Source organism: Rattus rattus, chromosome 2, assembly GCF_011064425.1.
Source record: "Rattus rattus isolate New Zealand chromosome 2, Rrattus_CSIRO_v1, whole genome shotgun sequence".
Classification (NCBI taxonomy): domain Eukaryota; kingdom Metazoa; phylum Chordata; class Mammalia; order Rodentia; family Muridae; genus Rattus; species Rattus rattus.
This window is the reverse complement of record NC_046155.1, coordinates 30,728,277-30,753,886: the sequence shown is the minus strand read 5'-3', so window position 1 is coordinate 30,753,886 and position 25,610 is coordinate 30,728,277. Positions and strand designations below refer to the sequence as shown.

The window sequence follows — 25,610 nt, the reverse complement described above, 5'->3', positions numbered from 1 at the left end:
CCATAGCCTAGCTAGCAGGAGTGTGCTGCAGGGAGCACTGGTGTGCTAGGATCTGAGGGTACTTGGAGACCTTTGAATAAACAGCCAGGAATGCTTTAGCTGAGTCATAGGGTAGGTATATTTTTAGTTGTTATAAGAACCTCCATACTGAGCTTAATAATGACTAGACTAGTTTATATTCCTGCCAAGATATATTTTATCTACGCCCTGGCCAGCTTTTGTTATTTGTTTCTGGATAATAACCATTCTGCTCTAAGTGAAATGGAATCTCAGGGAAGGTTTGATTTGCATTTTCTGACAACTAGAGTGGACAGTTTTTCACTTTATCATTAACATTTGTAATTTGTGTTTGTGTCATCAGCTTATTTATGATTTGGTTTGTTTGGCCATGATTTATTTTTGTGTTTACTATTTAAAAAATTATTCTAAATATTAACAACTCTTGGTAAGAAATAAATCTAGAGTTTTCCTTGCTGTGCAGAAGCAGGTAGAAGAACTCCTACCTGTTCTTTCTTGGCATTGTTTCCTGAGCACCTGGAACTCTGTCCCAAAGCTTTAGTTTATGCCCATGTCTAAAACATCGTCTCCCCCTTTTCTTTACTTTTCATAGTTTGAGTTTCTACATTAATGTCTATGGTCCACTTGAAGCATTTTGCAGGGTGAACCTGGGATATAGTTTCATTCTTCTACACATAAACGCCATGTTTCCCAGAACCATTTGTGGATGAGGCTGGGTTTTGAGTTGTTTTGTTTTGCATTGGCACCTTTGGAAAACATGAGGTGACATGGCTGCCTGAGTTTATATCTGTGTCTCCTAGTCCTGCCACTGAGCTGTCTCCGCGTGGTAGGGCCATGCTGGTTTAGTGATTATGGCTCTGGAGTATCTCTTGCCATTACTTTTTTGTTTTTGGTTTTGAAGAATGGTCTTATAATCTAGAATTTTTTGTGTTTTAGATATGTACTGAACCCATGAGTTTCTTAGTATAGCTATTTTCACAGTATTCATTTCTGTCTTCTTCAACTTCTTCCTTTACTGTTTTCTTTCTATTCCTTAGCTACTCTTAGTTCAAGTTTTCCTTTGGGGCAATAGTGAATGGTGCTGTTTCTGTGATTTCTTCTAAGTATATCAGCTTTCTATATATAAGAAGACTACTGGTATTTGTATGTTAATTTTGTATCCTGCTTATTGAATGAAAGCCTTTATCAGACTTAAGAATTCCCCAGTAGAGTCCTCAGGCTCCTTTATGAATAAAATAATATAATTTAAATGATTTTGTTTTTACTTTACCCTTACCTATTTGTATCAGTTTCATTTCCTTCTCTTGTATTATTTCTCCTGCCAAGACATGAAGCGTCATATTGAATTATTGGATGAGTAACTACCTTGATACCAAAACCAAAATAGTGACACAACACACAAATTATAGACCGATCTATCTGATGTATATATATAGACTTTTGACAAAAATCCAATATCCCTTCATGATAAAGGTTCTGAAGAGAATCACCATGGTCTAAGAATAAACCACACATACCTCAGTGCAATAAAGCTATAGACGACAAACCTATAGCCAGCATTATACTAAGTGGGTGGGGGGGAGCCCCAAAGCATTTTTAATAAACCAAGCAACAGGAAGTCCACTTTTATTCAATGCTGCATTTTATGAAAGTTCAGGGGAAGCAAACCAGCCAGGAGATGAGCTGTATGGGCTGCGGCTGCTGGGAGAAAGGCAGCAGCGACATAATAGAAGGAGGATAATATGGTCTTGAGTTAGAAGTTTCAGACAGAGGGCGGGGTCAGCAATGGAAGCCAATGAGAAACACTTTGAGGGGGGAGGTCCTTCAGGAATAGAGCGACAATCCAAGATTATCAGAGAATGTGGGTTTAGGATGTTGACTGCTATGGTGAGAATCTGTGAACAACTCTATCAAGAAAGAGGGGCTGTTTAGCCTCCCATCTTTCTAACAAATCTTTAGGTCTTAGCAGCTTTCTTGTGGGGTAGTCTCTTGTCCAGGTGATTGATATAAGCTGTTTGAATTTACTCTTAAGGGAAGAGGCAAAAGTGTATTTCTGTAACCTTAGAATCTTCGGGGAGGTATAGAATACCATGTTTCTACTCTGGACCTGAGGAAAAAAATTCAGATCCTATTTTTTTTTAAAGCAAAAAGCCATGTAGCAGAACAGATTAAATAAAATGAAATAAAAATTTACCAACCTACAAAGTAGCCTTTTTAGGGGAAAACAGCTTTTCTTTCCTTAAAATTGGTGTGTTACAAGGAGAGAGTAGAGCCTCGGGCCGATCATAGCAGGAAGGGTCTAATCTCAGACGACCTGCGAGTTTGCTATATGTCTCTCCCGCTACCTAACTGCTTGACCATATTTTCCCAATAAAAAAAGAGTCAAATTATTGGCCAAGAAAAATTGCATAGATTTCAGATTGGTGTTGTGCATTGTGAGCTCAAAATTAAAACCAACCTGGATCTATGATACTAGCTCTGTAGTCCTGGAATGCATCCCATTCATTTTGGCTGTTACTTTTATAAATGTTTCCTAAATCAGACGTGGCCATCACTCGTCAGGGATGGAAACTCCACACAAAGTGCCAATTCCTTCTCTTTAGGTGCTGCCTTGGATTATGTTTTTTTTTTCCCTTGAAAATGATCTAGCTGAGACTGGCTTCTAGGTTCCGTAAAGGATTAAAACAGCCTCTTTCATCTACTGTTTGCTGAGATCTTTGTCAAGGAGAGTTTACCTCACTGGGATCAAATCCCAGTACTTGGTCCAGAAGACACGGCTTTTTGTGCGCTATTCCTAAACAAGTCTACTTTGTTGTTCTTTTGCTTGATCGTCCCTTTAAAATTAGCACACGTCGTGATGGGTTTTATTAGGGCTTGTTCATACTTTGTTCTTTCTTCTGCCCTTTCCTTCCCTACCACCCTCTTGCTAATCAATTTCTCCCCCAGTTAGTGGATTTCATCTGATTTCATCTGAGACATTTTTATGCTATTACTCTAATTTTCCTTGCCAACCCCACCCCCCAATTCTCATTATTCTTCTCTTGGTCTGCTTTCTACTTTCACAGCCTACACACACACACACACACAAACTAAATTAAAAATAAAAGCCTGGCATCTCTAGGAGAAACATACAGGAGTTGAGTCTGGTTTATGTTGACATGGCTGCAGGGAAGGGGACAGCCCAATCACTGGTAGTGAGCCACACTGACTCCTTGACAGGCCTTCACAGTGAGGTCCTTCCAGTCATCCAGGTCCAAGATGAAGGTTGGCTGGAGGACAGTGGTAGCGGTGGAGGAGACTAGAAGATGGGTTGGGAGACGCTTTGGAAAAAAATTGATTGTATTTGCTGATGGATGAGCAAGGGAGGAAAAAAGAAGAAGAGTCAAGAAAAAGTTAATGGGTGAGTCTCCAGATGATGAAATTCTGAAGATTCTGGAAAGTTTATATAGGGGCAGCCTTGAGTGATGGGGATATGGTAGTGCTGGCTGAAGCAGAAATCCTGCATTCAGTTTGCGTCTGTCATAGAATGTCCACAGCCATCGAAGACACAGTGACATCACGCTAATAGTATCCATACAATGATGGATGACCGTCACGGGGGAATCAATGACTCCATGGTCACTGGAGATAAGTCACAAACTAGAATCTCCCTATAGTATCAATACGCACACTGAGGCTCACTCGATCCTTTCTTCCTTAACCCGAGAGAGAATTCTCCTCAGTACCCCAGCAAGAAGTGAAAGCTTGTTTTATTTCTAGTCAGGATGGCTCCTACAGAGTTTTACATCTAATAGATGCTTCATAAATACACGTAACAAACTCACCTCGAAGTACTCACATGCAGAAACTGAAATGAGTGAATTCATCCCACTTGCTTTTTATGTTTTGGTTTTTCTGGTTCACTTGAGAGCTGTATAAAGTTTTCAATTTTTTTTGTAAACTAGAAGATTGATTCCGCAATGGGGAATTAGATTAATAAACAGGAACAACCTAAGGAGGATTTGTATGCTAGTTTACTAAGACAGCTATAACTAATTATTAGAACTTGGGTTAAAACCAGAAAGTTTATTTTTCATCTCACTGGAAACTAGGAGTCTGAAATCAAAATGTCAGAATCAGGGTCCCCCCTCCAGGACCAAGGGGAAAAGTCTTTTAAACCCTTTTATTTCTTGGGTTTGGGGTCTTTGGTGTCCATTATCGGTGGATGCTGGCTCCAATATCTGCATCTTCACATGGCTAACCTTACCTTGTGAGTAGCTGAATCTTTATAGGGTTTTCCTATAAGGGCCCAAGTTATGGACTTAGGACCTACCTTATCCATTATGACCTCATCTTAACTAATTAAGACCCTGATTCTAAGAAAAGTCATATTGTGGGGTTGTGGGTACGGATAAATAAATAATAAATAAACATCATTGGTGCTCAGACTGCATTCAGTTCCCAGCCATGATTTGCTGGAGTCCAGCCACTCAGAGGCTCCCACATTAAAACCGTTGCTTGGAGTCGTTGAGTACTAGGGTAATGTCTTACAGAGCGTTCCCCAACGAATACAGATTTTGCTTTCCACGAGCGTGCTGCCTGCTATCACAAAGACTAGAATGTGAAGAGATTTGAACAGGAAAGTGAGCAAAGTAGTAGGACTTGGAAACTTTGAACAGACTTAAAAGAAATCCAGTGTCTTTAGGAGGCTTAGTGTGGGCTTTAAGAAAACGAGGAAGGGCTAACAAGATGGCTTGGTGCTTTAAAATGCTGACTTCTTTTCCAAAAGACCTGAGTTCGGGTCCTAGTACTCATGGAGGCTCTCAACTACCTGTTAACTCTAACTCGGGGCATCAGATACCTTCTTCTTGTCTCCATGCCCTACCCCCCTCAGCACATACAATCAAACACATAACAATTGACAGGAAGGGAGAGAGGGAGAGAGAGAGAGACAGAGACAGAGACAGAGACAGACAGAGACAGAGACAGAGAGACAGAGACAGAGAGACAGAGACAGACAGAGAGAGACAGAGACAGAGACAAGAGGGGAGGGAGAGGGAGAGGGAGAGAGAGAGGGAGAGGGAGGGGGAGAGGGAGAGGGACGGGGAGAGGGAGAGGAGGAGGGAGAGGGAGAGGGAGGGAGGAGGGAGAGGGGAGAGATTGTCCTAGAAACTGTGGGAAAGGAACCCTGGTTATTTAGTAGCAAGAATGTCACTTAGAATGGCAGGTTAAGTAAAAATGAGTCTAGTAACCCAAGAGAGAAATCCAGTTGAAAGCCATTTTCCAGGCAATGTGTAGAAAGTTAATCTTAGATGTTTTGGTCTCATTGCTTATGGGAAATGTGGTGTGAGAAACATAAGACAAATGATAACTGTCAAGCATAAATGATCTAGTAGATATTTTAGTAATTTTCTTCTTTTCCAAATGGAAAATGATGCTGAAATTAGGTGGCTTCTAGGCAAGAGTCACATCTAAGGAACACTAAGGGAAAGACAATATAAATATAAGGCTAAATTTATTCTGATAAGATTGTCTGTTGTGTTATCAATAATTTAAGAGAATGATTCGGGCAGACAGAGGCTTCCCATACAGGTTAGGAGCTTCGGTTCACATCCGCATGCACACAGGCACAAAGGGAAAGAGAGCTCATGTCAGAAGCAGCTGGGGTGCGTCTTTTGTCTTCTGAAACTCTGCAGGATTTAGCATAAACTTACAGGTTTTGAGAGGGTTTAATTGACCAAACATCACTAGTGTGGACAAAGAAGGAGAAAGGTGGCCGTAAGCAGAGAGAGGTCGCTGCTAGGCTCCTGAAAAGCCTCCAAGCAGAATGCAGCCTGAGGAAACCACAGCAAACACTGAGCAATTGTTTGTGTCAAAGGAGGAAGGACTTAAAGGGAAAGGCAGCAAACTTGAAGACAGAGCTAGAAGCCTTGATTATTTCTAGCCCTGGAAGCCTAATTCAGGGACAGCCCGTCCTGTTAGATGTCAGAACTTCTGTGACCTAGAGAAGGTTCGTGTGGTGGGGAGAGTGCCTGCAGCCATGGTGGCCCAGGGCAGCAATCTCAGCATAGAGTAGAGGAGGCAGAAGCATCGTGCCTTAAGGTCAGCCTGATTTGCATATTGTGATAGTCTCACAAAAAAATAATAATAATAAGAGCTGTAGTTAAGATATCACATTTGAGAAGCTTCGTCTGCACCTGGAACTGAGTTCTATGGCAAGCGCTTTAGAGGGAGCATACACAGAATGGGAATTTCAGAGGCTTTAGGTAGAGATGAGGGCAGTCCACAAATAAAAACAATGCGAACCACAAGGATCCGAGACTGGAGTATACTAGACAGTGGTCCCAGGCATATGAATCTTCCCATATGTATGCTCTGTGTATCCTTCCATCACATGAACTGCTGCGGTCCATGTGGTCAAGGGAGAATACTATGGATGTCGTTGGGGTGTCACTTCTGTGGTTGGGTCTTAAAGGCATTGTGCTCTCTGATTTATTTCTTTGGAGACTTCTTGTTTCAGAAGGACACATATCACCCTATCGTAAGAGCACAAAGAAGCTCATATGGAAAGGAACTAAATCACACTCTCATGTAGCAGTGCCTAGTAGCTGTGTGGTATAAGCCCTCCTCGGAAATGACACAGATGCTGTAGTCCCAGGTAACATCTGCAAGAGCTCCCAAGACGCAATGGCTCAGCTGAGCTTTCCTCAAACTTGTGGCTCAGAATCTAGAAGATAATAAATATTTTTTATTGTTTTAAAGTAAGACATTTGGGGAAGACTTTTAGTGTTATACCAATAACATAAAACCTCTATTAAAGTCTGACATAGAAAGAACATTAAATAAACTCCATAGATTTTATTCTATAAACTAAGTCAATGCTTCTTTTAAAAAGTTCTACTATGTAATATCATGCTTAGGATCATTTGCATATCCCCACATTTCATTGAACGAATTTTCTAGACATAAAGCCTGAATTCGTAAACTTTATGAAAATCACTTTTAAAAAAAAATCTGGATATGAGATCAAGCTGCTAAATTCTATTATTTTTTAATGGTAAAAGTACTCACATGAATAGCTGCTGACAATAAAAAATTAAATCAGTAAATGAATAATGGAGAATACTTATACTCAGTTTATACATAGGAGAGAGGCTGATGATCCCTTGAAGTAGACAAAACCTTTTAAAGTCACTATTGACTTCCTCTTACAACTTAGATTTCTAAATGTCATAATAACTGCAAGTTAAGATGTAGTTTCTTTGTAAATTCTCCTTAGCAACAGTCTAGGGGTAAAAAAACATTAAAACTTGAATACAAATCACAAAAACTGTTTTCACAATACTGTTAAGTGCTTCGATCATTGAAAAAATTCAAACCAAGAACTGGGCAGGTGTTCGTGAAAGGGGCTTACGTGGTCAGGTAACTGTTGCTTTAATTGTGCTGCGTGTTGGGGTCTGGCAAGATTGGAGATGACAGCTCTTGGGCATCAGCTGCTCCCCTGTGCCCAGAATTACGGGTATTGTGTGGATGGGTAAGGATCCCCTGCCTTCCAGTAAATAGCCTTGAATGCTCAATTAGAAATATCCCTGGATAGCTTAGCCCCCACCCCCCTTGATACCAGCAGAGGTGACAGCTGTTAAGAGTTCACCCATGGGAGCAGGACATTGTTTATCATGTGACAAATAAGCCTGTTTCTGCCTCTGGACTGTGCCACATGCCTCCTGGGTAGAGAGATTTAATTTGCCATATAATACAAGAGGTTAGAAAATGATCTTTAGTCATCTTTAAACTCCAAATCTGTTATCACGCGAATTCCTACATTCATAGTGCTCTTTATTTCAGAATGTTTCATTCTTTCTTAAATATGTGTTGATACACAGATACACACACACACACACATACACAGAGAGAGAGAGAGACAGAGACAGAGACAGAGACAGAGACAGAGGCAGAGAGAGACAGAGGCAGAGAGAGACACAAAGAGACACAGAGAGACAGAGAGAGAGATAGACAGAGACAGGGACAGAGAGAGACACAGAGACAGACAGAGACAGAGAGAGAGGTAGACAGAGAAACAGAGAGAGACACAGAGAGGGAGAGAGAGACAGAGAGACAGAGAGAGGACAGGAGAGAAAGAGAGAGAGAGAGACAAAGAGAGAGATTAAATGGGAGGTTTTTCTAGATATGTAAATCAAAAGCTACATAAAAGAAACCAGAGTGAAGTCAACGAGCTGAATATAGAACAGACTGTTTCCTATAGAATGAAGTGACACTGAGCATACAGAACTTAGAGTAATTGCACTACAAATTGTCCAGCCACTAGAGGAAAGTACTCACCCATAGTATTGATAGGAAAATACATGGCTTTGTATTACCACTTCAGTTAGTCCTGCCCTTACCTCACCTTCAGATCATTGACTTCTCCCTGCCCTAAAACCCCTTCTCCTAGCAGGTCACTCTTTTGAAACTTGACATTGACATTGCTCTAGTCTTGTTCTATTACCGCATTTCACCATATACCAGGTCATCAACCCTTTCTTCTAAAAGATTTATTTAGTCTGTGAAGCCTCTCTCTCCATGACTTCTAGAATGACCAGACTCATTCTTACGTCTCCTGCTGTTCACTACAGTTCACCATGTGCAGTATGGGAAAGAAGCCTGTGTTAGCAGTGTGTTAGATGGCTGAGGATGTGTCACAAGCTTCCATTCTGGGAAGGAAGTCTGAATGATGCAGACTTCCCACGGAATGAATTGATTCTTTTCATCGAAGTGAGCAACTGTCCAGCGAACTGGCATCCAGAGAAAACCCCATGACCTACCCATATCTGCAAGTCTGTGCTTCACTGATCACCTCATTGCTATTACCTTAGAAAACTCTTTGCAGTACATATAAATAGGAAACTTCTAATTCTCTCCCCCAGCTTGGATCCACGTTGCCATAACAAGGTCATTAGTGATTGAATTCACTTGTTGGGCCTTTTTCCTGTTTGATCTGTAGCTTTTCATACAGAAAGAAGCCCATGCCCTTATCTTGAAATCTTCACTTCTGGAACTTAGACTCTCTACACTCTCTTCCCTGACTTCGTGTTCCCACCTCTCTTTCGATGGCAGCATGCTCTGGGACTCATTCTTTGGATCCATGCCCTTTCTTCATCGTCTCTGGCAATATCAGGGTGTCTTCTTACTTTTTGAACCCAAATGTGCTGATAACTTCCAGATTTGTATTTCCAGGTTAGATTCTGTTTTTCCAAGACCAGACTTCTAAGTTCTGGATGCCTACTTGTAAAGGCATCTAAAATATCAAAACTGAACTTCCAAACCTGTTTTTCTTACAGTGTTTCCATCTCTATCGTTTCTGTCTTGAGTGTCAAGGCCCTTCTGTTCTGTGCTTCTCACACAGAAAATCATCCCGATGCTCTTGTAAACATACTTGTGAAGCCAAACACATTTAAGCTGCATCTTCCCTTAAGTGGGTCGTAGCTCAAATGCTCATCCCCATCATCCTAGCTTTGTTCTCCGGCTGTCTGATTCAACCCTCCTAGACACAATTTTCAAATGTAAATTAAAATGTAAGAACAGACCCAGCTTCCTTCTCTAAGGGCTTCCTTTTGAGAGTAAGTCAAATCCCCCATGCTCTAGAAAGCACTGGACAATTTGCACCCCTTCCACCACCTTCTCCCCAACCTCATTTCCTTCTCCCATCCATGCTTCCACAGTGCTAACCTCTGTGGTAACCTAGCTAAGCACAGCGGAGAATTGCCTGCTTGAAGCAGCTGCACTTTCAATTCCTTCTACCCAGACTCCACCGGGCTTACTCCAAGTGAGTCCCCTGGCCTCTGAGTTAAAACCGCAGCCCTCCTGTGCCAGGTCCCAGACTCTTAACTGGTCTCCACAGCATTTACCACAGTTAACCCACACATTTTTGTTTCTTTTTCTCCTCCATGAGCATGGAAGCCATTCAAGGGTTGGGTTTTCCTTTTCTCTATTTTGTATACATCTGCGCCCCCTGTTAGTATCTATAATAGTATCTATAAGAGTTAAAAGTTTCTGGACTATTCCTGTTTTTTGTTTTTGTTTTTGTTTTTGTTTTTAGTAATTTGCAGAGCTCCCTCATTGTGCTGAAAAATGTAGCACTTGGGGTCTGCCTTGACCTTGCTATGCAAATTACTTACTGTCCAAATGGCTTTAAAGCTCTGTAATTGGCTTTACCTTTACTGTAGTTGGCTCAGGTTGCTTACCTCCACCTGTCAGATGCCTTCCAGCCCAGCAGATCTGGGTAACACATCAGTCCCTAGAGCCTCCTTGGTAAATTATGTCAAGGTTATACACTTTTCATGAACTCTGTCCCCCACGGGAAAATTATGGCTTTATCAAACTAGGGATAGGGTAATTGCTGTCACCCTTAGACAACTGATTTCCACGGTAAAACATGTAGGGCAAAGGTGATACTGACCTGAACACCCTTTGTTGTTTCAAGTCAATTGAATTATTGTTTCTATGCTAACAATAATGAGTTTAAAAAATAAACAGACTCTCACGGGTCAAACCTGGTTAAAGCAGGTTTTCGTAGCTGAGTTCCTAATCTTGGGACACTCCTTAGCTTCAAGTTCAGTTTACAGACAGACACTCCAGAATAGAAACAAACAATTATATTCTCTTAGAACAAACAGCCAACTGTACACCTCATGTGGTAGAGCCCTAGTCCCTTGAAAACTCTTATCAGGACACCAAGGTAGTCTGACACTGTGATTGTAACGGCTACTTTAATTGTCCTTGCAAATTCCCAAAAAAATGATGACTTAAAAAACTCCATAGAATATTAAACTGAATTGGCAAAATTTTTTTTAAATTGCACTAATTCTCATATCCTGTGATACTCCATTTGCTTACTGAAATAAAGATCTAGTTGAAAAATGTTGACAACTGGTCCATAGAGAAACAACAAAATTGAGATGTCTGGTTTGTTTTAATTGATAGACTACCATAATAGAAAGGTGGTAGAACAGGAAAATAACATAAGTAACTCCTGTCACGTTGTTTGTAAGCTTTTAGTTTCATCTCACTGGAAAACTAATAAGGAGATGTTACTTATCTACTGATATTTAACGATAACATCTAAGAACCTCATTTTTTTCCCTTGACATATGGGATCCATTCCATAGTGGATCCCATATGTCATATTATTATGGAGAATGGAACATATTACATTAAGAAATGAAGTATGAGTTAAACAGGAAAATAAATGCAGTACGTTTAGTAACGTCTGAAAACATAGTAACGTCTGAGAACATAGTAGACATGGTTTCTGTATGTAGCATGAAGACCGTAGGGAGGCAATGGTAGGCAGACAACAGGCTGCAGGCTGAAGTCTCAATGCTGGCTGTAATGCTTCCGGCTGTACTAACAGATTGTTTGTAAACAATGAAACAGTGATAACTTCCGTGTTACTTCTTAACTTTATGTTTCTGCTTTCAGATCTCCCTCCCCTTCCAGAAGAAGTTAGCGATGCCATAGCTTTAATGTCTGTTTTAGCTGCAAAACTCATTGTTCACTTTCTGTTAGAAAATCTAAAGCAGGTGGTATGCAATTTCTCTTGATTTGGAATTCTTTAAAGGCAAGTAAATTTGGAACTCCTGTGTTGGGTGGGTTAACGGAGGTAGGAACCCAATGGCGTTTCCCTAGGTCATCCCCATTCTCCGATAGCACAGTCTGCGTAGCCGTAGCTCTCAATTGCGTCACTACCCTAATCATTGCAGCTTCGTTCTCACGGACTCTTTGAAGGGCCAAAACGACTTTTGTTTGATCCTGATTTGGATTTTCAATGGAAAGTAAAAGCTTGGGGTGAGGAGGCAGCAGCTAAAGCAGGGAGTTGAGCCAGTGCATTGCTGACGGAAGGAATCTGGTCTGGAAGGAGGGGGACCTGAAGCAAAAGGAAAAGGGATCCTTCGCTTAAGTTCTTTGGAAAAATCTTGACTCAGAATCCCAAGATTTTTCCCTTCGTCCCAGCCAGGTAAATATTTGGTTTTGTCTTTTAAGGATAGCATGAAGCCCATGGATGAGAACCATGTGTTGTAGGATTCTCTTCCCTATTGGCTCTGAGCTTGTGTCCGTATCAGTTTGCTCCCTACAAAGGGACCTAGTTTGGAAAGGATTGGCAGCGCCAGGCACATACGCAACTGTTCAGCGGCAATGGAACACCCAAACGTGGACTGGGACAACGGGATTCTGATAAAGGGAAATTTCTGGTCCTGGCTGTGTCATAGCTCTTTATGTGTGCATGGAGGGCTCTTGATCCAAGTAGAATATGTAACAATACAGACCAGGATCTTCCAGTCAGTACTGCTGGGTGGAAGTGGGCGGGTGATGGTAGTTGCTAGAAGAATCATTAAGACAGCATCTGCGGTGAATGCGTCCCAAAGCCTCGCGGCATCAGTTCCACCTCTAAAACATTAGCTTACAGATGACTCCATTTCCTGAGACAGAGAAACATCCCCATGCAAAGTGACTGTGTTGTATATTCATAGCACTGCAAATAAATTCACGCGCCATGATGAAACCTTGCAAATACGCTTTGACAAAAAAAAAAAAAAAAAGGAAATGTATCTTTTTGTCTCCTGTTTTCTTCTATTGTTGTTTGTCGTGATATATGAAGAAAAAATTTTTCTGTGCATGTGGGTTTTATTTTTAAACTTGTTTCGCCTTCCAAATTGTACCACCTCCGGGAATGACCTTTAACAAATATTATGGGGTGAAGACGTTATAAAGCTTGTAAGGACTTTAATCAAAAGAGTATTTACTATTATTTGCCAACTGAATTGATCTGACACTGAGCCTTCCCGGTTTAAAAGATCCACTGACAAATGTCTGGTGAACAGGAGGCAGCCAGGGTTCTCACGGGAATGTTACAGAGGAACTAAGGCTGTCCTTTCTCCTTACGGGCCTTCCCAAGTCTTTCAGGGTTTCCTCATGAGCAGTGGTCTTTTGGATGCTCTGGGGAAGTTTCTCATACTGAAGAAGCTCCAGGAAAAACAAGAGAGGGGCGTTTACAGGAATGGGTCACTGAGTAGTTTCTGGGCAACTCTAATTTGGGCAATGATTTGTTCTCAGCGGGGACATTTACAGAACAGTGAATGCCTCTTGAGAATCTGTTTCAGTCACTTCCAGGCTCTGGATTACGAAGGTTGTTACCTGGCTCTGGCTAAGAGCATGGTGATGTATTCTCTCTCTCTCTCTCTCTCTCTCTCTCTCTCTCTCACTCTCTCTCTCTCTCTCTCTCTCTCTCTCACTCTCACACACACACACACACACACACACACACACACACAAGCTCAGGGGAATAGTTGAAGGTAAGGATCTTGTTGGGAAGCAACATCAGGACTTTGGGTCTTTCTTTTGTCCACTTGAAGCTTCACAAACTCCATACTTTCTGAAGGCAAAGCAGACATGAAGAACATGTTAAATTTCAATTTTAAGGAGAACCTCACCTGCCCTCTTCGAATAGAAGGTCTAGAATTGACTGCAGGAGCCCCAACCTTCATTCATTTCGGATAACAAAACTTTCAGTTTGATTCATTTGACAGCAACGCATCACATATATTTCAGGAATTAAATAGTTAAAAACACAGTATACGTTGCAATGCACAGCAGCAGTCCAAGTGTTATCCCCTATCCTTGAGACAGCACCAGCCATAATTAAAGCACCTTGAATTCTAGGGAAGGAATCAAAACATATTACTATTGGTTCAAACCCCACATGTTCTTAATTTATTTCTATATGTATTCTGTTTGCCAACCAAATGTACTGTAGATCATATCCAGGTACACTGGTAGTTTTAGGCCAGCCCAAAATTCAATGATAGAAACTTTAGGCAGTTGCTAATAATTAGACATGACTAAAATGAGTATCTTACACATAATTAGAATGTGTCCTAGGTAATGATCATCTTTCGAAAATTATGAGTACAGAATTACCATCCAATAATTTAATCTCATTTAACATTTACTATAACCCAAGGAAGCTGATTTGTTTCTCCTGACAATTAAGTGGAAATAGATTAAGCTTCTTGTTACTGCCTGTGCTAAGTGATCTGTGGAGCTGAGGTTTCCCAAAGCCAACTGGCTTCTAAGAATATTCTTCAACCATATTGCTATTTCCTTAGCTATTCTTGGCTTACAGGAACAGATGAAAGGTACAGGCCTAACGTATTTGGCCGCCTTGGTAGCTCATGGAAAATTCAGGGGTAGGAAATCAAATGGCTTTCCTGACTATCAAAAGATAATAGTAGATGTCTGATCAACTAACAATACCTACCATGAAATATTCTGGAATAGAGTTGACCATCATTGGTTATCAACCTGTGCTCTCTCTATGCTTAGTATGTGATTAAGTGGTTGGAAGAAGAAAAAGAAACCTATACACAATTCTAGGCTAAGGAGAATGTATTCCAGAATAGAACCAATGTGTCTGTGGACTAGAGAATCGATTTTGCTTTTAATGATTAAGTGAAATCTGTGTGATGATAAAAAAGATAAATTTTGGCTGGAAAGATGACTCAGTGGTTAAGAGCACTGACTGTTCTTCCAGAGGTCCTGAGTTCAATTCCCAACAACCACATAGTGGCTCACAACCATCTGTAATGAGATCTGATGCCCTCTTCTGGTGTGTCTGAAAACAGTGACAGTGAACTCACATACATAAAATAAATAAATAAATCTTTGGGGGTTGAGGATTTAGCTCAGTGGTAGAGCGCTTGCCTAGCAAGTACAAGGCCCTGGGTTCGGTCCTCAGCTTCGGAAAAAAAAAAAGATAAATTTCAAAAATCAAAGTAAAATAATATTTTTGGATCAACCCATCCTTTACTGTGGTTAGATAATAGAAAGAAAAAAAAGCACGTTTAAGCTTGTTTCAAAGATCTTGTATTAAGATGGCATTCCATTCAGCTAACATTTGTAAGCCTAAACTTAGGCTTGAAGTGTCTTTATTAGCAGACTCTTGTTACACTGTTGCTCCAGGTAACAAATCCTATTCATTTATTCATCTAAAAATATGACTTGTCTCAGAAAACAAATCACTACTCCACTGTGTTCAAGAGAGACAAATCATAATAAAATTTTGCATTTTTAGTTTGCTATATACATGTCTAGATATGCAGGAAGAAGCATGCTTATGCTACAATGCTGGCAGCTTGAGACCTAAAATCGAAATCCTTCTCCCTGTTGTTTATTGCTTACACCTTTGATTCCCAGTCAGCAAGAAACATTCTGCAAATATTCATGTTACTTAAACAAAAAAAGCAATCAAATCTTTGTACTGTGAAAGAGAATCGAGCGTTTCCAAGCAGCAAGCATAAGCTTGAACGAAGTTCATTAAAGTAGAAGGCAAAACACTGTGTGAGCATTTTTTTAGCTTTGTCACAGGAGGAGATGACTTCCCTTACCACAGCCTCAATACCAGTCCCCCGACTCGCTTCCAGCTTACTCTGACGGATACCTGCTCACTGGTGTCAATGCATTCCCAGGTCTCTAAGACAGGTACCTCCCATTCAGCAGTCCCCTGCTCCAGTGGTTCTGTTGTTTCTGCATTAATAAGAGGGCAACTTAAAGTGAGGATCCAAACAGATCCTTCTAGAATGTGAAGGAAGCGTCTAATACATGCATTGTTAAACGTGGGAAAGACAGGCTGCAAACGAAGGCAGTGTTCCCATCACTGTTGGAGTCAAGGGCATCGTAAAACCAAATCAACTCACCTAGGCCGTGAAGACTTGGTTGTTAAAGAGCCTTGACACTGTGAACTCGTTTGAGGAAGGGGAAGACAAATAAAAACAGGGTATAGTCAAAAGGTAAGCCTTTTCTTCTGCAAAATATGTAATGATAAGGGAACCAAATATGAAAAATATCCTCTCTTTGTTAAATGTCCTACAGAGTTGTGGTCTGAATGGCTCTATCCAATTTCTCTCATCCTATGACATTTACTAATTATTTAAAATTGAGAATGGTTTGGCAATTTACAATAAATTCTTTGTGTATGCATATGCATGCATGTACATGTCTGTGTGCATGTGTGTGCGTGTATGTGTGTGCATGTGTGTGTTCATGAGATTTATGTACAATATTTCCTCAAGTTCAAAGTTCAAATGAAAGTGAAATTTGATAACAAATTTATTCCAAGACTCCAAGACTAAGGAGGATGTGTTTAAAGAAGCAACTGTGTGTAATAAATGCTTACATTCATGGAAAACAGACACAGCCGCCATTTTAGAATCTTGAACTGTTATGCCCTCTCCACTGTCCTTTCATTTCTGTAATCTGGGTAAAGGTGCATGGAAAAGCACCAGGGCGTAGCTCTTGTCATTCTTTGTGTGTGTGTGTGTGTGTGTGTGTGTGTGTGTGTGTGTGTGTGTGTGTGTGTGTGTTAATTCTGGTATTCTCTTATAACATTATATATGATATAATGGCCTAAGAAGGCACCGTTGTGAAGTAGAGGCCGTGAGTTAATGTTATCTCCTATCTCCATGAAGAATAGATTTTCTCTTTTAGAAGAAAATTGACCTAATGAAATACTCAAGATTTGCTAAATTAATGTTGCACCTCCTATTTCTTTTCACTAACTTAATCAACAAAAGCATTCACCCTGCTCTCAATGAGCTAAGAAGTGTTACTTTCATGCCTGATTGCCAAGAGCACTTTTGGCAACTAAGGAACAGACGGCTGGTGTCTTGCTTACAAAAGCAATCAAGTTCCCCTTTACTGATTATTCTTGTTTAATTTGAACATTCAAGAATCAAAGGTGTATGGTATGTAGCTCCTAATGCTTTGTCCGTAACAGTTTAAGCAGTGCCGTAAGACAGTGTGTCCCTGGTCCCTGGTCCCTGGATTAGTTCCAATTAGACCTGTGCTGTGTAGGCAAATAAGTATTATTGTTCCTATTTAATACTGCTTTCTCTATGCATGAGTGTGTATATATACATTCATATATATTTACATTTACTACATTCATATTTATTTGTCACACAAATTATTCAATACACCAAGCTCTGTTGAATCAGAAACTACTATCCTATAATGTATTTTGTATGCAAATAAGTCTTAATTTAATACCTAGTCAGGGTAGAGTGTGCATTTATCATAGACCAAGACTGTGTCTTCTGCGTGTAAACATTATTTCTAAAATCTCTCACTCCATTTAATACATTTCTGTATAAATACAGCTGTAGATTCCAGTGACCCTTATTACATACAATGTGAAGGCAAATGATTTCTAGGCATTTTCCTGGGTGCTTTAAGAACTTGGACTCTGACTTAAACTAGTAACCAATTCATGTTGATTAGCTTATAGGTGTATGTGTTCAATATCTCTAAGGTCCCTAAACATTACAGAACAAAGGTCTTGGAAGGTCAGTGTCATGGGCAGAACCAAGGTCACAAAGTCATGAGCATTTTATCTGTTAATTCTGGTGTTCTCTTATATCATTGTTAAGTCCCAAGTAGACATTATCATCTGATTAAATCCCATGTTCTTACACATACAGTAAAAAATATTTTAGTCATCGATTAGAGTCATCTATGTTTGCTGAAAAACTTTTTATAGATTCCCTCAAGAACTGACCCGCCTAACGTCAGCAGTAATACAAGCCCACCCAAGAGCAGTGAGTTCAGGCCAAGCCAAGAAACAATGTTTGTACATCAATCAGGACATTCTGAGACCTCGGTTGGTTTTTCTTGGAGGCTCCAATTTCTGAAGTTAATATTTATGGTCAATAAAGTGAATTAAAACCAACAGGGCTGTGTTTGCTCTGTTCAAATGGTTCTTAATTACTCATCTAACTATGTTTTATTACCTCTTCTATGCTTAAGAGTATAGGTGATATTGTCTTCTTTATCAAATGGTGTAGAAACATGTGTTATTGTAATATTCAATGTAAGGATACAACGTTAAGTCTCATGAGTCTGGTTCCAGATGAATCACTCATCCAGTTGCTGAGACCCAGGGAAACAAGCTGACTATTTAATAATAATCTTAAATCATAGGCTATAGCTTCCAATTCTCTTAATACAAGAATAGGAAGTAGTTGATTCAGAGATTCTTTATGAGAACCAGAGATACAAGTGTGGAGGTTAATAAAGACCCCCTTGCCTTTGTTGTTAAATAATGGGAGAACTAGGAATCTGAAGACTATTATCTGTTCCTAAAAAACTGTGAGTTGGGGTTGGGGATTTAGCTCAGTGGTAGAGTGCTTGCCTAGCAACCACAAGGCCCTGGGTTCGGTCCCCAGCTCCGGAAAAAAAAATGTGGGTCTAACCCAGAACAGATGAGTAGCTGTGGAAGGAGGAGAAATAGATGCAAGCGTGAAAGAAACGCAGATGTCCCAGGCTGCGTGTGCCTCATCTCCACACCCTCAGGTTTTTGGGTTTTTTTGTTTGTTTGTTTAATACTTTATTTATTTACTTTATATCCCGATCATAACTTCTCCTCCTTCCTCTCTTTCCAGTTCCCTCCTCTCACCTTAGGAACTCCTGTGGCATAAAAGCAGAATTGGAAAGAGGGAGTGATAGTCAAGACAGTCTTGTCACTTTTCAGCTGTCTTAACTGTCCATTTCACAGTTCAACAATCATCCTGTATGGACTCACAAGGCTCCATTGTTTCTAATCACTACCGCCCCACGTGAATTTTATCATTAGGAGTGTTTGAGAAGTGATACATTCTCTTTGCCTGCCTCACCCAACAGACATAGATGCTTTCGCTTTTGTTTCATTGTTTGTCTGTTACAGTTTGCTTGTTCGTTTTCTGATTGCTGGGAATTGAAACCAGTCTCATACTTGCTAAGCACATGCTCTGTCTGTAAGGCACAGTCTAACCTTACTTATGTTTTATCAATCTGTTTATGGGTACATAGGCTTCATATGATTTCAGAGGCAACATATATACCAGCGTTCATACTTTTCATCATCTCTCAACATACCCATCATTTCCACGCCATGACTAAGTTGGTAATGATAATGTTTAAATTAGTGGCTCACGCTGACCTAAGAGCCATTAGAGAATGTATTTTATAGCCCTGTCATAGAGTAAGAAACCAGACATTGAGGGTTCTACATGTTACTGAAATGAATTTTTATTAAACACTTGGCAACTCTACTTCTATAACATCGTCCAGCCAATGAATGTACTTCCATACCTAATTCCTTGTCCGTAAGCCGCCCCACAGCAGGTTAACTGAAAGCATGGATTGGACACTCATTTTGTGTTTGATAAAAGGATTATTTCATAGGTCACCAACTACTTACCTAGTTTCTTTCCATTCAAACTTTATCAACTCTAAATAACTTGGTTCATTGATGGACTCACGTTTTCTTATATAAATCCACAAGGAAAAGGATGGGTATATCCCTGCCGTTATGGACAAAGAACAAACAGAAAATCACAGCCGAGCATCTTTAGACGCTCACAAGCTTGCACACAGGCTTAGTCATGTTTCAAAGTTGTTAATACAAAGGGGGAAATGTGAAAAGTGCCTGTGATGAAGGTTCTGCTCTTTAATAAACATAAATGAGAAGAAAAATGAAAATAATCTGAAATAATAGGCAACTCCCAGCATTTCCTGGGTTAGAAAAGAGAAACTTTTCCCTATGTGTTGCCTGAATTGTCTGAGAATTAGCCCCAAACACAAAGAGAAACAAAGGTCAAGACGCAATTGTCTTAAGGCCCCTTTAAGATACATCTCATCAATATTAAGCTAATACCTTCAGAGAATGGTTGTCTTTTTTTTTTTTTCAATCAAGCAAGGATAGTTTATTGAACACATGGAGAACATTTCTAAAATTTTGCATAATAATACTAGCAAAGTAATTTTTTAAAAGTAGTGAAGTATGATTACAAGGGACGATATTGGGACTCGCAATGCTTATAGTTAATGAAAGCATATATATGCTAAGGGATTCCTATAACTAAAGAAAAATGTCTACTAAGAAAGTGGGTGTCTTTTTGTGTGTATATGTGTTTGTGTGCGTATGTGTATATGCAAGTATGTATATACTAGTGCATAAGGATGCATGTATGTGTGAGTGTGTGTGAGGAAGTGTGTGTGTGTATGTGTGTATGTATATACTAGTGTATAAGGATGCATGTATGTATGAGTGTGTGTGTATGACTGTGTCTGTCTGTCTGTCTGTCCTGGATAAGTATAAATACTTAACGTGTGGAAGTCAAAGGACAACTTTTAGAAGTTGGTTCTTGGAATTAAACCTAGATCGTCAGGCGTGTTTTTCAAGTACTGTTATCAACTGAGCCATCTCACCAGCCCTTATTACTCATCTGTTAACATTTTTGAGCTGATAGCCAAAGTGATGGAGGAGCAAAATAAAAGAACCCAAACCTTCTTGCCAGGTTCTACCACCCCTGGCTCCTTGGGAAGCAACTTCTCCCTCTGGTCTAATTTAATCTGAGCTCAGGCTCTGGGTTGCTACAGGAGCAGGCTGGAGCTTTTAGAAGACTCAGACCTATGGGGCTGGGCTCTGCTGTGCAGCAGAATCACGGGGAGTTTCTCACGGTGGGGACTCTGAGAACCAGCCCTACAAGTAACTGTTTCACTTGGGTAAGAGGCTCAGGCAGCTCTGCTGAGCTGCTGAAGCTGGGAATCACTCATTCTGATGCATGTGCAGCCTAAATTTACAAGGTCAAATGTCACGGGGTATATTCAAGGGTTTAAGGAATAATACCATAAATTGGACAGACAGATGTAGGGCAGTAATCCAATCGTCTGAGTGTGCACTTTTTGCTCCTGAGATCTGTATATCCAGCAAACACATTACTATTCAAAAATGTTCCTTTTATGAATAGGTAAGGATTATTGGTTCTGACATGGCATTTTAGTAGTGTTTTATTCTGAATGATGTCACTTGGAATTAATAAAATGATCAATTATCCTAATCTGGTGGTACCCATGTATAATCCCAGTTCTGGCGAAGCTAAAGCAGAAGGCTCTCAAGGTTAAAGCCAGCCTGGCTTACGTAATCTCAGAACACAGGCAGAGCAAAGACAAAGCAAAACCTCAGTGGAAAGCAGCGAGGAACCCACAGTTGATGTGCTGTCCTAAAACTTCAGCAACTGGCTGAGACGTCAGAACCAACCCTTGTTTTTTTAAGTTTTCCCTCTCAGCTTCCTTTTCATGTTTGTTTTCCGAGGCTGATGAAATAGCATCGGGTATGAAGGTTTCTAAATGTTTCCTTTAAAAAAAAAACAAATCTCGACATTTTAAAGAGCAGATTTTGTTTTCCAAAACAAAAACCGAAAGCTGGAGAGATGCTCACAGGGCTGTGTTCCTCTAGACAACCAGGAAATGCTTCAGGGCCTCTAACCCTCATGGAGTCTGATCTCAGCAGATGTCCTTTGGAAACACCTGTTGGAGTCAACTCTGCCCCTGCCTGGTTAAATGGGCTGGAGGTTCCAAAAGCAGCCGGGGTTTGGAATGTTAGATATGTGCATTTGCCCCTTAAGTTCCATTCCAGCCACTCAGGGCCTGTACTGCACTGGTGACCTTTAGATTGGGTAGTGAGTGGGCGAAATCTGCCAACACTCTTGGATTCACCAGCTTTGTCTATAAAGGTTCAAAAGTAGCCAAATTCACACAATAAGCAAATAAACCAAGACTAGTGTTTTTTGGCCTGTTTTCCTCCACTCTGAGTTGTCTGTCAACGGGGGACCTGTTGAAAAGGTATAACCCCATAATTGTAAATTGAAGGGAGTTGAAATCTTGTCTAAGAAGTCATCGTGTGCTTTATGGCATAATGTTTAAAGGTATGTTGGGTTATACTAGAGAATGCCATGCAGCATAACACCAAAGGTGCTGGGATATTGTGTTAGAGTTAATCATTTGCACAAGCTGTGTTCGTACCACTTCCTCAAGTATATTCTTCATGCCTGTGCATTATACAGTATTAGATGGAACCCTGTTGGCCTGAAGGTCAAAGGTCATACATAGTGATTTTCAACACTTCAATCATGAGACAGCTGAGTGATCTCCTGACCCGGCTTTAGTCAGTGGGCTGATCATCTCCACTTTAAGCCTTCCTGCCCTTTCTAAAAATAGCAGGGCCTTTAAGCAGGGTGTTATTTTAAGCAACTCGTACTCGGGTTTTCTCATTGGACAGAAGCACATTTTGGCCTCTTGCGTCTGTCAGATTGACACTTGTGCAGTGAGACCTGGATGCTGCTCCCTGCTTGCCACTTCAGGCTTGCAGACCTGAAGACCCTGGGATGGCGAGCAGAGAGTCAGCGAACAGATGTGAGCCGAGGAAAGACCTTCCTTAGGGATGTGACTATGAGTCTCCTGGAGTTTCTACTTCAGACATTTGCACCTCGGCCCTCAGCTTTTGGGATCTGTTTGGTGGTTTTTTTTTGTTTTGTTTTTCTTTCTAAAACCTGGCTGTGATTTCACTCCAGAGACACCCCGACTTGTCTCTGGCTCCCGCCCCTTCAGATAAACACTGATAGAAGACACTGTCATTCTGTGGATAAGGGAAACTAATGAGAAACTGCTATATAAAAGCTGGACAGCAAAACCAAAACCCAGCAAACCCTAAACATCCAAAACAAATCCAAAAGAGAACAGCTCAAACGATCCACACTCGCAAGAAGACCCGTAGAAAAAACACCAAGATGTGACTGAGTTGATAACGGGGCCGTAGCGGTCACTTGACTGCCGTGCACTGGATACTCTGTATATCTTTCTCCTTTGAAAAACAAGTGCGAGTCTATGTTATTCTATACAGCTGGGACCAAAAAATTATGAGTGTGAGAAAAACGCAGACTCTAAAAGCAAAATGGAATTGAAGCGGGAAAAGCCCGTGCCGCCGTCTTGCCATTCCAGTACGTTCATACGTAGTACTCGTGTGTGCGCATCTAAGAAATTTCCGTTTTTTCACATCAAAAAATCCAGATATGAAGCCGAAGCTGCCTTCTTCGCCAACCTGAAGCTGTCTGACTTCAACATCATTGACACCCTTGGAGTGGGAGGTTTCGGACGAGTGGAACTGGTAGGTGAATTTTCTTTAAATGCTTTTCAAAGCCTTTCTCCCCCTCCTGCCCCCCTCTTCTTCCCTGGGTTAACTCTTACTGTTAGCCATCATGGCTTTAGTCACAAGCAGACACCTGCAGGCAGGCATGTCCGAGATTGGTTAACAGCATGGGCTAGGATATGCAGTCAGTGTACTCAAAAAACTGCAGACTACCTCATAGGGAGCTCTTTGTACTGAGTAAACGGTAAACACATTTCTTTAATGAGGAGCCTTAAAATACTATTTGCCCCCAAGATTGTCTATGACCGTCACTTCCTTCCTTAGTTCTGAACAGTGCTTATTAATGTAATTATGCCATGATTAAATGATCTTAAATGTAAACACAGAAGAGAAACTATAGTATATATTAGATACATGCATATTTATATACATAAACTAAATGTAGTGGTGGTAACTCTGTGATCCTATCATGGTAAGAACCTAATTAAATAATAGTGATGATGGTTTGGATGCCTGGTATAGTGTATTTCACATTATATAAATTTCATGTGGTTTACGTCACTAGGTGAAGGGATACACGTTATGGGACATGGTAAAGACACTTCTGTCCAAGTTCATTTGTTAAGCACATTGCATGAACGTGGTGTTAAAAAACCATAAGAACATAGCTCTATTTTGTATTTGTTAGAAGTAGGAATTTAAAACCTGTCTTTTGCGAGAAACATTAAGAAAGGAAGTATATCCTTGAGGTGGCTGCACTCCAGTGCGGTGGAGTTAGAGAACAGAGTCACTCCCAGTGGGGGAGTCCCAGGTAGGAGACTCCAGTACAGTGTGCTGGGAACTCCCTAGCACTGTGTAAAGTGCAGTAAACAGTTACTGTTGCTACCCGAGGTCAGGAGGAATCCCTTCCATAACAGTCAAGTGAGCCAGAGCTATTCTTGATGTTTGTTTACGTCGTGGTTGGGCTCCCTGACTTTGACACAGGGAAAATGTCATTTGCAGAAGCATTCGAAAAGGCCTTAGAACCAAGGTGTGTTCCCCTGAATCGGCATTATACTTCCCGCAACTCGGGCTGAAGCTTTTATAATAACTACTACTAATTCAGACACGAACGTCCAGAATGCACTTCGGGGCTCTGGTTGTTGTTAATGATGGGTATAAAGATCCAGGAAGGGTACAGAAAACAGACAGTCAAATCTTCCTGCTTTTTACATTTTTTTTTTCCTACCAGTTAATGGAGCCTGCCCTAGTTTCTGCTGCTGTAACAAACACCATGACCGGAAACAGCTTAGGGAGGAGAGACTCTCGGAACTCTCTGTGGAACCAGAGGCAGAACTAAGCAGAGTACAGGAGAAGGCTGCTTGCTGGCTGGCTTTTCCTGGCTTGCTCGTCTTGCTTGCTTTAGATTATTATCATTCTTTTAAAGATAGTTATATTAAGTCCTTCCGCCCTCTTCTTCCACCAAGCCCTTTCATCCCCTGCCTCTCAAGTTCATGGCCCCTGCCTGAGGCGACATCACCTACGCTTAAGGCTGGGCCCTCCCATTAACCAAGAGAATTCCTCAGATGTGCCCTAGACAGACCTGATGAGGGCAATTCTTCCGTTAATGTTGCCCTTCTCAAACGATGCCTGTTTGTGTGAGGATGACAAAAACCTAATCAGCATGGAGCCTTGCAGTTTTTTCAAGAGTTTGACAAGTTTTAATTTTGACAAGTTTTAATGGCTAATGAAGGTCAGTGGCAGGACTGTAATTGCACGGTTTGGCTCTGGAGCGTAGGAACACAGAGGAGGACCGGGAAGACAGCTCCCTACCGTGATGACTAGAAATTTCTCAGAGCAGTGGTTCTCAACATCCACGTTGCAGCCCCTCCAGGGGGTTACATATCATATATCCTGCATATCAGATATTTACGTTAGGATTCATAACAGTCATAAAATTACAGTTATGAAGTAGCAGTGAAATAATTCTATGGTTGGAGTCACCACAGCATGAGGAGCTGTATTAAAGGGTCTCAGCATTAGGAGGGTTGAGAAGCACTGCCTTAGAGCAGGGTTTGGAGGGTATTTGATATAGATTAAAACGAGTTGTAAGGATTATGGGCAAGGGAAGGAAAGATGGCTCCGTGGTCAGAAGAACGCAACTCTTAGCACTCACTCTGGACCCTGCCTTCAAATGATGTAATGCTTTCTTCTGCCTCCACAATGCTCTCACTTGCACACGTGTTGGTGCTCACGCGTGCAAACACATACACACATACATACACACACAAAACACATACATACACACACAAGCACACACACATACACACACAAACACATACACACACACATACACACACACACACATACACACACATACATACACACACATACACACACACACACACACACACACATACACACACACACATACACATACACACACATACATACACACACATACACACACACACACACACACACACACACACACACACATACATACACACACACACACATACACACACACACACATACACACACACAAACACATACACACACACACACACACACACACACACACACACACACACAAACACATACACACATACATACA

General features: G+C 40.9%; 1 protein-coding gene across 1 annotated transcript in view; it reads left to right on the top strand.

Annotated features, from left to right (window-relative positions):
• Window positions 1–25,610, top strand: part of LOC116891084 (cGMP-dependent protein kinase 1) — a 108,484-nt gene that overhangs the window by 39,531 nt on the left and 43,343 nt on the right. Inside the window, exon 2 of the mRNA XM_032891798.1 lies at window positions 22,936–23,032. Coding sequence (XP_032747689.1) covers window positions 22,936–23,032 — 97 coding nt within the window. The remainder of the gene's footprint in view (window positions 1–22,935; window positions 23,033–25,610) is intronic.